The 11,821-nt window shown below is 45.1% G+C and overlaps 1 protein-coding gene across 2 annotated transcripts in view; it reads right to left on the reverse strand.

The window, feature by feature from the left end:
* The window catches only part of Rbm24 (RNA binding motif protein 24), a 12,499-nt gene extending 5,838 nt beyond the window's left edge, over positions 1-6,661 (reverse strand). The window contains exons 1-3 of one of the 2 annotated variants that reach the window (XM_028763264.1): positions 5,768-6,661; positions 4,601-4,724; positions 3,160-3,214 (exon numbers count right to left, since the gene is read on the reverse strand). In XM_028763264.1, coding sequence (XP_028619097.1) covers positions 3,160-3,214; positions 4,601-4,724; positions 5,768-5,935 — 347 coding nt within the window. In that variant the 5' untranslated portion in view covers positions 5,936-6,661. Of the gene's footprint in view, positions 1-3,159; positions 3,215-4,600; positions 4,758-5,716 lie in introns of both variants that reach the window. The other variant, XM_028763263.1, reaches the window with a different exon arrangement.
* Positions 6,662-11,821: the final 5,160 nt, after the last annotated feature.

Here is an 11,821-nt window from a genome sequence, read left to right on the forward strand (position 1 = left end):
CTCTCTCTCTCTCTCTCTCTCTCTCTCTCTCTCTCTCTCTCTCTCTCCTTTCATCTGATGCTCTTCCTAGCACTGATTATTTTATTAGTAGGCTATGAGACGGTGACACTATGCCTTATTTGGCTATCGCTCAACATCAAAGAAAGGACACAGCTTCTAAGATGAGGCAGACCATGACTCTGAACTGGGACTCTCATTCTAACACACCCAGAGGTTTTGCGATCAGCGGAGGCTAATTAAACTGTCTGCACTTGTTTTGTTTATTCTCAAGAAAGGGCCTTAACAGTGTCTTTTTCAAATGCTCATCCTAAGAATTAGATGACATTATTCACATGGCTCCCTTATCAGTTCTATACACATAGCACACCGGATCACATAGAAGACAGCTAGACACTGAAATGGGGGCTCAGTCAATGCTTAAATATATGGTTAACTTCGTCTAAACTAATCCCTAAATCTCTATTCAACGAAGCTGCAGCCTCTCCTTTCCAGAGCTGCGATCAGAAAATACTTCTTTCAAACAGAGACCATTTCCTTAGAAGCCCACAAGTTCATCCACCACATCTGCTGTCTGCTAAATCAGAAGTCCTTTCAACTAATGTGTTTGTCTCTAAAGACCTTAGGTAACCCGGGGGCCATTTAAGGACTGCGGAAAACGAATAGTCTCCTCACTAGCCTTTCAAACAAGTACAACGTTAAAAATTCTCAAGCTTGCTTCCAGGCAAGTCTAAAATAAGAACATATGGCATTCAAACACAGTTTAAGGTGACCAGGTGTGATTTGTTGGTTGCAGACTTGGAATCGGGGCAGCGCTAAGAACCACTCAGAAAAGAAAAGAGAAACCTTACTTGGTCTACCTGGAATGCTATCTGTTTCGAATCTCAAGTTCAACTCGAATCTCAAGTTCAAACAATTTATGCACACAGGAACAATCACCATTCATCATAAAGACAGTTAATATCAGAAGAGATGAAAAACAAAAGGTTACTATAAAAACACACTTGATTTAAAAGTCCCATGTAATACACATCACCCTGGTGGTTCTCCTCTTCTTTGGGTTACTTTCTTTAGCCAGGATTCAGAAGGACTACCACCTCCAGGCCAGATCTATCCAGCTGGTCCATGAGAGCACTATAGTTTGCCTACATAATGAGCCTCCCTGCTCGTTCTTCCCATCACACACCATCCAGACACATGCAGTGCCTTCATCTACTTCACATCTACTCTCCTCCTCGTTCTGTTCTCCCAATCCACGTATTTTCTTGGGGTTCTGAATGACACCAAGTCACTCCTCAATGAGTGATTCTTAGCTGCTCTGCCACCTTCTTGCTCCCCATACCACCCCTGATTGAAAACATAACTTCTTTTGACAAAGTAATGGACACATAAGAACAGCGGTTAATTGATTTGATTTTACACTCTTTCAAGATGACGCCTGAGAGGTCAGGAGGAAGTCCACTGTTACACCTTCAGAGGTGTTTTCTTCCATAGTCTCAAGTTGACTGATAATCCACACTGGTGAAATAACAGCAGCGGGAGAGGGGAGGGAAGGAAGGGAGGGAAGAAGGGGAGAAGAGGAAGAAGGGATGGAGGGAATGTGGCCTAGTCAACTTATCATGTGTCCTTGCCTAAGCTGTCTTGGTATACACAGCTATACTTAACTGTAGCTTTTTAAAAAGCTGCAGATGTCTCTAAGAATGAGTTACTAATTGATTAAAATAACAAGACTGTACTAAGAAGATGTCTATAAAAATATGGCTTTCTTCTTCTAAGTCAACTATTACTTTTTTTTTTTTTGGTTAGCCTCTATTAGGAGATGCTTACAGTGGGTATCTATCTGTGAAGACAGATTCTAGCTTTCTAGGTGACACATGAAGATCTTTAGATACTAAGCTAGATAACGATAATATTCTTTAACGAGCTTGGATATTCAAAAAAAGAATTAGAGTTACAGTAATATCAGTCATCTGGTAGACGGAGGAACAGACTCTAATGTCCAGGATAAATGGATGGTGGGCTTCCTCCCGTATCATATTTAATGTAATGGAACTGGGGACTTAAGGGGCGGGGAATAACAGGACCCAGGGGAAACACAGACGTGAGCAGGCTGTTCACCTGTTAGGTCCGAAAGGTGGAAGTTAGTACTGTGCTACTCAAAACAAAAACCAAACAAAATTAAGGAGGCAGGGGAGCCCAAACTGGTGAGTGTTAATACAATCTGAATAGAGCTCGTGAAACTTTATCAGAAGACCTGGCAGTAGACAGACATTGCAGAAAGAAAAGCCCGTTCCCAGAAAACAGAGACAACATGCAAGCAGTGAATCTGTATTCTTACAGAGAGAAATCACACAATTTAGCACTCACTACAAAAAAAAATGTTAAATGGAAGTCACAGGCTAATAGCTTAAAAGCAGGAGAGGGGAAAAAAGGCCCTTTGCTTCCCATGGCAAAGTCAAAAGGTCAACACTGATCACCACCACCACCAAACTCAAACGGCAAAGAGCCCCTTCCCCGAGAGAGAGAAGACACTCACTACAGCTCTGTTCAATTAAGTCAAAGCACACAGTTTAGCTATCAACACCACTTCATGACTGTAATAAATAAAAATAAAGCACACGGAAGGCTATGGAGCATAGTGAAAGAATAAAAGAAGCACCACCAACATCCATGCATGGTTAATCACCATCTGAGCTTGTGTGTCTGAGTCTACTGGTTACAGAGTTTAACTCCAAACAGAACTAGTCCACCTCTCATCACCGCATCCTTCTGATCAGTTAGCTTAACTGTATAGGAGCCCTGTCAGGTTAGAAAGAGATAAATCACATTGAGTCAAGCCAACAGCAGGAATGATGAACGGGACACATGTCTTGTGCACAAGTCATACCTGGTATTTTTGAGTTTTGTTTTTTGGTTTTGTTTTGTTTAATCATTAAGCCCAACATTTGGCTGGTTTGGAAACTGCACACTTGGTCAGATAACTTGACTCATCTAAAAATGTTTATAGTATCAGCATTAAAAAGATACATAGGCATATATAAATATGGAAAACCCCCGGAACGTTCTGTGACATATCGTCGACCTTGTCTGTTCATAATAAAGAAGCAGAGAAACAAATGGTGGCCATGTAGTAACTTTGGAGGGCTTGGTGAATTGACTTACCCGAAGGGTCTCTGGATAAGGGCTGGGTGAAGCTGTTGAACGCCAAAGGCAAAACCTAGCAATAAAACACACCACAATTTCCACTTGTGTACAGTTAGGGACTTACTATTCCTACACAGGAACTACAATCACAATTTGTGATTTAAGAAGAACCACTCCTACGAAACTGTTCTTTGTATATGAAAAAATAGATATGCTTTACAAATGTTATCATTCATCCTAAATAAACATTTGAATAGACTAAGATTGGAAAACTTAAAAAAAAAAACCTCTGTAAAGTTTACTTAACAGACATAAAAAAAGATTTGAAAATATTTAGAGAGAGACCCAAGAACAACAATAAAGTTAAATTCACAAATATTCCTACAATTCCAACCCACAAGAAAAAAAAAAAAAGAAGAGGAAAAAAAAGAAGAAAAAGTCTTTGCAGTTTGGAACCCTGTGGCATGTCTTGAAAAGTTTTACAGTTTACGGTTTATAGTATTAAAATTCTATAAAAACAAAATTCCTATCACTCTTTTAAGAATAGTACATATACTATTCTTATAGGTTTATAGAAAAGATGTTTTAGAAAGACAAAGTTTTGAACGGTCGTGGGTATTTCTCCATGTATTCCCTTTCAGACAACCGAGCTCCTGGACAGAAATGTCAGCCTCTCTCTAAAACTTCCACAGGAGAGGCTGAGCGAGGAGCACATGATTTAGTCAACAGAGTTGCTTGCCTGAAGAACTGGAGACATTTGCTCAATCTTCAAGTGAATTATTTTCAGTCAATGCAAAGAACAGTCCCAAATAATACAACAGGCCAGATTTGGACACAGACAAAGCTATGTCCCATTGTAAAATAATAACAGTTATGGGGATTTTAGCAAATTAGTTCTCATCTCCAAGTAAAAATCATTAAAAACAAAGCAAAATATAAGCGAGGAAGGTGAAGTCTTCCTATGTGTAAGGATTTGATTGCTAGAACTCTGTAATTTTATGTGAAATATGTGTTATTCCTCTCTCAGGTCAGGGTTTGGATCACACATGCTCTGAGCCTAGACCACACTAAGAAAGGAGGCTCACGGGCTGGAGATGACAAGGCCTACATAGTGTAGTGTACCTTTTTATCCACAAGTGGCTAGTAAAAATTGGATAACTGAGAGCAGACAAAAATATCTATCATTATATAGGAAACACATGAATTAGCTTCTGAGTGCAAGCTAACTGGACCCTAAGATCTATTTTTGAACACAGACACATCTCAAATACCCAGAGGCATACTTACAATGCTCATATATCTTTAATGCCTTGGTGGAATAACCAGGCAGGGCTCAAATTTTACCAAACACCACTACAGTTCCCAGGAAGCTGGTGTTTCTGGGCTGGGGGTGGTAGTGGGATTTGCCTACTGATGGGTGGAGGGGAGGAGGTGAGGGGGAGAGGAGGGTGTTGCTCACCTGGCTGCATGATTCTTGGTTTTGCTCCCAAGTATGCCAGATTCACATTGGCTTTCCTACCATCGATGATGGGGTTGGGATCCTTGCAGGCCCTTTCAGCCGCAGCCCGGTCAGCCATGGTGACCTTAGCAACATACACAGACATACACACAGAGCCCTCAGTTAACCCCTGAAGGAAAAGTATTGAAGTCACTGAGCTGGCTGGCCTTCTTTCTTATTTAGGAGGGGGGTTGGAACATTAACCCTTCATTCTCTGCCTTAAAAAAAAAAAACAGAAAAAAGAAAAGAAGAAAGGACCCCTCTGCCCCCACCCAAAGTCCTAAGGGTACTAGCTAGTAAGAGGCCTAACAGAGATTTGGAAGCCACAATTCTGAATTCACATGTAGATTTACTCTTTACATTCTTACTCAGGCCCCAGAGGCACTGTGGGCTTTAAACAAAGTCTGGCCCCAAACCAGCCAGTTGTTTCCAACAGGCAAACACTCCCCAGCGACAATAGCGATTGTCCTGCTCCAGGGCCCATTGGGTTGCTGAATTTGCCCCTTTAAATCTCCAGGAAGCTTAGTGTGCTGTTTCAGTTAGGCAAACACCCAGAGGTGCAGCTTTTCCTTTTCGAATCTACCTTTGCAATTTAAAAGGTAGTGAAGTGAAAAGGGTGGGGGGTGGGGGGCGGGGATGGATAGCTCTAGACCTCCCGGGTGTCTCTTCTTACACGGGCCTGACACACACACACACACACACACACACACACACGTACGTTTTTTCTTTCTTTCTTTTTTTCAAACAAAGCAACAGCTCACTAACAACCAGCTCCAACCCGGGAATGCCATAGTGAGGGGATCCGTTTCCTCCCTTTCAACTCTCTGCATCCTCAATCTGGCTCTCCCTCCCAGGCTCTCGGGCCACCAAAAGAGCCTTTGGTCCTCTCAGTTCCCCCACGAGGCAACCACAGCTCCTCGCTTCCCCGAGCCCCGTCGCACTTAAAGTTTCAGCTCAGCTCCGCGTGAACGGGGCGTCCCGCGAGGTCCCACAGAGCCCCTTACCCCAAGCTCTGTTTCCCTAGGGCCTGGGGCCACTCACTCCCTCCTGGCCTGTCTTTGATCGTCTCACCAGGACCTCTCTTAGTTGCTCCCCACCCACCCCAAGTCCTTCTTCCGTGTAACTTACAAATCCGTAGCCCCGGGACTTGCCCGTCTGCCGGTCGGTGATGACCACCGCCTCCTCGATGTCTCCGAAGACCTCGAAGTACTTGCGCAGACTGGCGTCGGTGGTGTGGTAGGGCAGCCCTCCCACGAAGATCTTGGTGTACGTCGTGTCCTTCTGGGTGGTGTGCATCTTCGCGCCCGCCCCGCGGCTCGGGCTCCGGCTGCGGCTGCGGCTGCGCCTGGTCCTCGGGCTCCGCGTCTCCCGCAGCGCGCGGCGGCCGCCGGGGGCCGAGGGCGCGCGCGGGGGCGAGGGAGCGGCGTGGGCGCTGGGCGCGCGGCTTCCCAAGTGGCCCGCTGCCCCCGACACTCGTGCGGGCGCTCTGCTCCAGTCCCCGCGTCCGGTCACTGTCCAGACCTTCCCGATCGTCCGGGTAACCAGCTCCGTAGCCGCGGACTGTGTGAGCCTTTTGCACTCACCCCGTATGGAAGTAAAAAAAAAAAAATATTTTTTTTTCTTAAATGCAGAGAGGGTGGTGGTCTCCAAGTCCAGAAGAGGTAGATGTTTCCTTCTCAAAAAATCTGGGGTGGAAAGGGGGTTGGCTCAGAGGCTACCTTGTCCCGGGGGCGCGGAGGTGGCAGCTGGGGGCGCGGTGCTGGGCCCGGCTCGGGCTGGGAACCGTCCCTCTGGTTTAGGAGCTGCCACACCAGTGCGGACTGAGGACCGCTCTCCAACCCTCTGTTCCTTTTTCCCCAGCGGCCCGGGGGTCGACGCCCGGCTGGGGAGGGGGCGGGCCGGACGCCTGCGATTGGCCGGGACAGCACCTGGGGCGCCCGGCGCCGCCGCCCCCCAGCTGTTGGGAACAGCTGCTTCTCTCCCCGCGCGCGGCGCGGCGCTGGGTCGCCTGGCTGGGGCTCTGGCGCTGTTGCTGGGGCAGAGTTGCAAACGGCTGGAGGCGGCCTGGCTCTGTTGTTGCCTGCTCCTACCGGTCAAAGTCGCAAAGACCCCTGGCGACTCCCGCAGGGACCCAGAGCGAGCTGCTTGACTCTCCCAAGCAGACCACGGGAGCTCTTCTCGCTAGGCCTAGATGGCACGACCAGTTGAGTTGAGTGTCCGTCCATCCCCCCCACCCCCCACCCCCCGGGCCTGGGGTAGTTTGTACAGAGGCCAGTCCCCTCCCAAATACCTGGGACTAAGGAGATCTGCCTCCTCTAGCGGTCTGAACCATGAGAAGAGTCCTCAAGTTTTCTTAGCCCCTAAAAGCTAGTGCTGTGAGAAACGAGGTAGAGCCCCAGGAGTGGTGTGTGGTATAATAATATTAATATTAATAATAATAATAGCCCCTAACATTTGGGAATGCTTGAGGAAAAACTTTAGTTTTAATGACTCACAGCTAGCAAAGGGTGTCTGTTCATCAGGCCCTGCCTTCTACTTCAGAGGATCATGAATTAGTACTGTACCTCCTCCCACGATCATCAAATTTGTGCTTCCTGCCTAACTTAGTTATTCAAGAAGATGGGTACAATGTCTGTCTCAACACAAGTCGCTCCCACCTCCGCCTTTTTTTCCCCCTAAGCAAAGAATCTATTTCCTTCTATTTGAATTACAGAACGTTTAGTGAATTGACCTCATTTATTTATCCGGACATAATTGTAAAAAGTATGATTTCTTTTAAGGGGGGGGTAACTCTGTTAGTTACATAACGATGGATTTCTACCAGCAAATCTGAAAACATACGTAGAATACACTAAACATCGTATATATTTATTAGTTTAAGCCAGCTCACTGGCAGTTCTTTTGCTCAAAAGGGCTTTAAATTAACGATGCTTTGAAATCAGTCAATCATATTTGAGGTTTTGATTAAAATATCCTTCCCCCTTATTCTGAGACAGGGTCTTGTATATCCCCACGCTGTCCTTGAAATTCTGGTGTATCACAAGGATTACTTTGAATTTGAACTTCTGATTCTCCTGCCTCAGAGTCCTGAATGCTTGTTTTGCAGGCACACGTCCCTTCTCTGGGTTTATGGGATGCTTTGTGAAGGAGCACAGGGCTTCCTGCCTGCCAGGCAAGCACTCTGCCGACGGAACTACATGCTCAGGCCCCTGATGAAAGTATTTAACGTGAACAGAACATCCCACTCTCTGCCCTCACTGCACACGCAATTTTTGCTTGGAGAGGCCAGTGCAGTCCCAACACTAATTGCCCCTGAGCTACACCTTTTATTTCCTTTTAAACAGGTCGGTGTGTTAACTGACAGAGCTCCACAGACATACCCCAGTTCCTTTCCAGGGCACCTTAGCTGTCAACCCCAGCCAATGAAGAATGTGGTGTTCGCAAAGGTGAATGAGAATTACTAGAGAATATTCTGGTAGGAAATCTTCAATTCATCTTGCCAATTTCCACAGGAGCCTGACTGAGGTTATCTGGGTCGGTTTGAATCCCCAGTGAGAGAGAAGGAAAACTAAGAAATCTGTGGTTAATCCAGGTGAGAAAAATTAAGCAATTTATAATGTAAATATTTTATATGAAGCGTTGACCCTTTAATACAGTTCCTCGGGTTGTGGTGACCCTCCAATCATTAAGCTATTTTTGTTGCTACTTCTTAACTGTAATTTTACCACTGTTATGAATAGTAACGATGTATCTGTGTTTTCCAATGGTCTTTGAGGGTCATGACCTACAGGTTGAGAAACCACTGTTTTAGATGCCGACCCCAATGTGAAAATATAAATCTTTCCCACAGTTTAAGTAAAGTACTAGTTCAGAAGGGACTCTGTGCTAGTATGATGAAAGATAATTTTTTAAAAGTAAGAAAGCAGACCCTGAAACAGAAGAGGCATGCTTTTTAATATTTAATATTCATCTTACGGTGTCATTTAACAACTATAATACTTCACTAAAGCACAGGCAAAAGCCTCTGAGAGAGGAGGTGTCTACTAAGAAGTCTCATACACTGTGTCACATTGGCTGTCTTGTGTCTTCCTACATGGGTAAGAAGCCAGCCCAGCCTGCAGGGAAAGAGAGTATCTGGGAGTGCAGCCAGCTGTTTGGATGGTGGTCACTAGGCAAAGTGGAGAGAGCTGAGAGGAAGTTTTACCCCACAGTGGGATAGGCTGTATCCTAGAACTCAGCCTTGGGGAAGAAATACACTGTTTACTTTGAAGGCTGAGGAGCCAGCTTGGTGGGGATAATGCTTGGTATGCAAAAGCTAGGGCCTGAGTTTGAATCCTTGCATCACCACAACAAGCTTCTTGTCAACTTGTCCAAGCTTCTTGTCAAGTTGACCAAGGCATATCTTGGTCAACTTCTGGCCTCTGTACACCTCTGTAAACCTCTGTACACACACACACACACACACACACACACACAATGGGGTGAGGGTGGGAAGAGGCTTGTATGTCATTATTCCAGAGAAAATAGCACAGGTAACAGTAGTCCTTTCAGTCCCATGGGACCCCACTGAAGTGTCTTTAGAAAATATTTGACAGTTTTGTTTGAAATTGTTTCAAATTGAACAAGATGATACCTGGTCATTGGGACATTTTTGAAATTCCACAAATAATCAAGGCATTCCTAATCAGCTGGTATGAGCTGCTGAGAATGAGGGTGGAGAGGAACAGTGATTATTCATTTTCTAAATCCACATCAGTAGAGGACATTGGTCAGCATGCTCATTGCCCTTTATGGGTTGGATTTCACATCTACACAAAAGTATACACAGTTCCAAAGGCCAGATACACTCTTGGTGGCTTCATGAGCCTATGCCATCAAACCATGTATCCCCCCGGGCTGTCAGATGGATCAGAATCCAAACCTGAAGATTATTAAGTACCAAATATTTCTGTACAATGGCCCATCACAAATTCAGGCTTGCAATAACAGTATGTGATGAATCTTTTCCCTTTCCGGCTGATTTTGGCAGAGGAGACGTGGATACCCACATGCCTTGTGCAATATGATGTTCGCTTCTTTGGAAAGAAAGAGTGATAAAATACTGTACAAGTTATAAATAAGTTCCAAGCTTGCCATATCCGAATTAGTGCACATGGATGGCCCGGATCCTTGGTTACCACTTCTTGGCAGGATTGACACCATTTTATTACAGTAAGCTACTTACAGTAAATCACCATCCATGTTGTTTAAAATCTTTATCTGTTAAAAACCATAAGCAAACACAAAGGTCGAACACTCATTTTATCTATTTCTTTTCCTCTTTCTGCCTCTACTCCCTTTTTAATTAATCATGGATGGCAACTTCAGGCTTACAAGCATTTAGAAGAATTTTGAAGAGGACAAAAAATGTGTAGCATTTCATGAAGGACGAAAAGCGTCATTTCCTTCTGGACAATACTCTACCCAAGAATCGGGACACACTCTTGGCTGTTGCTTCAGGTCCTCAATACCATGTGCTGAACCTTACAGTACTAAAGAAATAGCTCCGGACAACTAGGGTCTGGGGGATTAGCTCAGTCTGTATAGGGCTTACCTCGCAAGCAGGAGGACCCACGTTTCACCTGTAGAATCATGTGCAGAAGCTAGGTGTATAGAGTGAATTTTCGATCCATCCCAGCATTTGGGAGGTGGAGACTACTAGGGGGCTAACCTAGTCTAGTTTGTGAGTTTCAAGCCAGAGAGAGACCAGGAAAAGGAAACAATCAAGGTGAGTTAAAGTCTTAGAGGTCAACCTCCTTGTGCACGTGGTCATCCATACCCTGGAAAACACACACACACACACACACACACACACACACAGAGGGGGGGGGAGGGAGAGAGGGGAAGGAAATATTTACTGAAAATACTATCTTTAAGCTATATAATCCCTGTCCCATTCTTGATATGAATTAATATATTCTGGAGAGAACTCTGTTTTCGGAATGTTTAAGCCAGTTAATTTAGCATTTTCTGAGAAGAAAGTGTTGCCTCGGGTAGCCTGTTTGAGTTATTTGGTAGTGGTCTGCCCTCCTTTGAGTCCCTGTAAGCATTCCGAGGCTAGCTCACAGGCTTTCTGGTCTCTGGAATAGCCCTAAGCAGTCGCACTTGTTTCTCTGGGCTGGCCTGTAATCCTCAGTCACCGGGAATACATGTGCAAAGTTGGCCAGGCTGGTATTTTTGTGCACAGAACTGGTAGTTGGAAGCTGAGGTCGGGCAGCTCAGCCTTGCTTTGGAGAAATCTATTCATGTTGCATTCTACCTTACCTAGGCTGGTAAAATGGCTTGAAATGAACAGGTGTAACTACCAAAGTCATGGCACCGATTTTACATCAAGCATTTTCCACATCAGAAGGCAAGTCGCAGTTATTTAAATGATCAGACAAGGGTTAAAGTGAAAGCGAGGGGTATGAGAAAGTTCACTATTAACTTCACCTTGCAAACAGTGTCCCTCTGCTGTGACCGTGAGCACACTTGAATTTCTGTTTAAATTTGGAAGGCCAGGAAGAGACTCCAAACATTTTAACCCACCGTGTGGCTTCCCTTTTCAACTCAGGGCACACTTGAGTTTCAAGCGGGTACACAGTGAGCCTCCAGGCTGCCAAGCTATTTTTAGGGCACTGATGGAACTCTCCAAATGTATTGGATGACCGCTCTTGATGACAGTGTTATCCCGGTGATGTTGCTATGTTCTAGGCAAAGGGCAAAGTGGTGGAAATAGCTTTGAATCCTGGGACAGGCAGCATGGGGCCTGATTCAGACACTTAGGAACCAGCTCCCAGAACGGGTTTGGTTTTCTTGATCGGAAAGCACAAACAGAGGGGTAGGGGCGCAGCTCAGTGACAGAGCGCCTGCATGCTAAGGCCCAGGTTTCCCCACTAGCAAAAAGAAAGGTTCATTGAGGGATAGAGATGAGAAGAATGTACCAATCCAAGAATGAAGGCTGCTGCTCCCCCTTCCCCCCTTATTTAAAGATGTCTATTGGTTACCCGAGATTTAGGAGACAGCCCAATGCTAGTTCTTGAATGTTATTTATTTCCTTTCTAATGTAAACTATTCAAGGTCATCCTGCCAAAGCTATGTTTTCTCTGGTAACAGTGGGAAGGCATATTTGTGCTAGAAAATTACAGATTGATAGCAAGATAC

Source organism: Grammomys surdaster, unplaced genomic scaffold, assembly GCF_004785775.1.
Source record: "Grammomys surdaster isolate TR1022 unplaced genomic scaffold, NIH_TR_1.0 137, whole genome shotgun sequence".
Lineage (NCBI taxonomy): Eukaryota > Metazoa > Chordata > Mammalia > Rodentia > Muridae > Grammomys > Grammomys surdaster.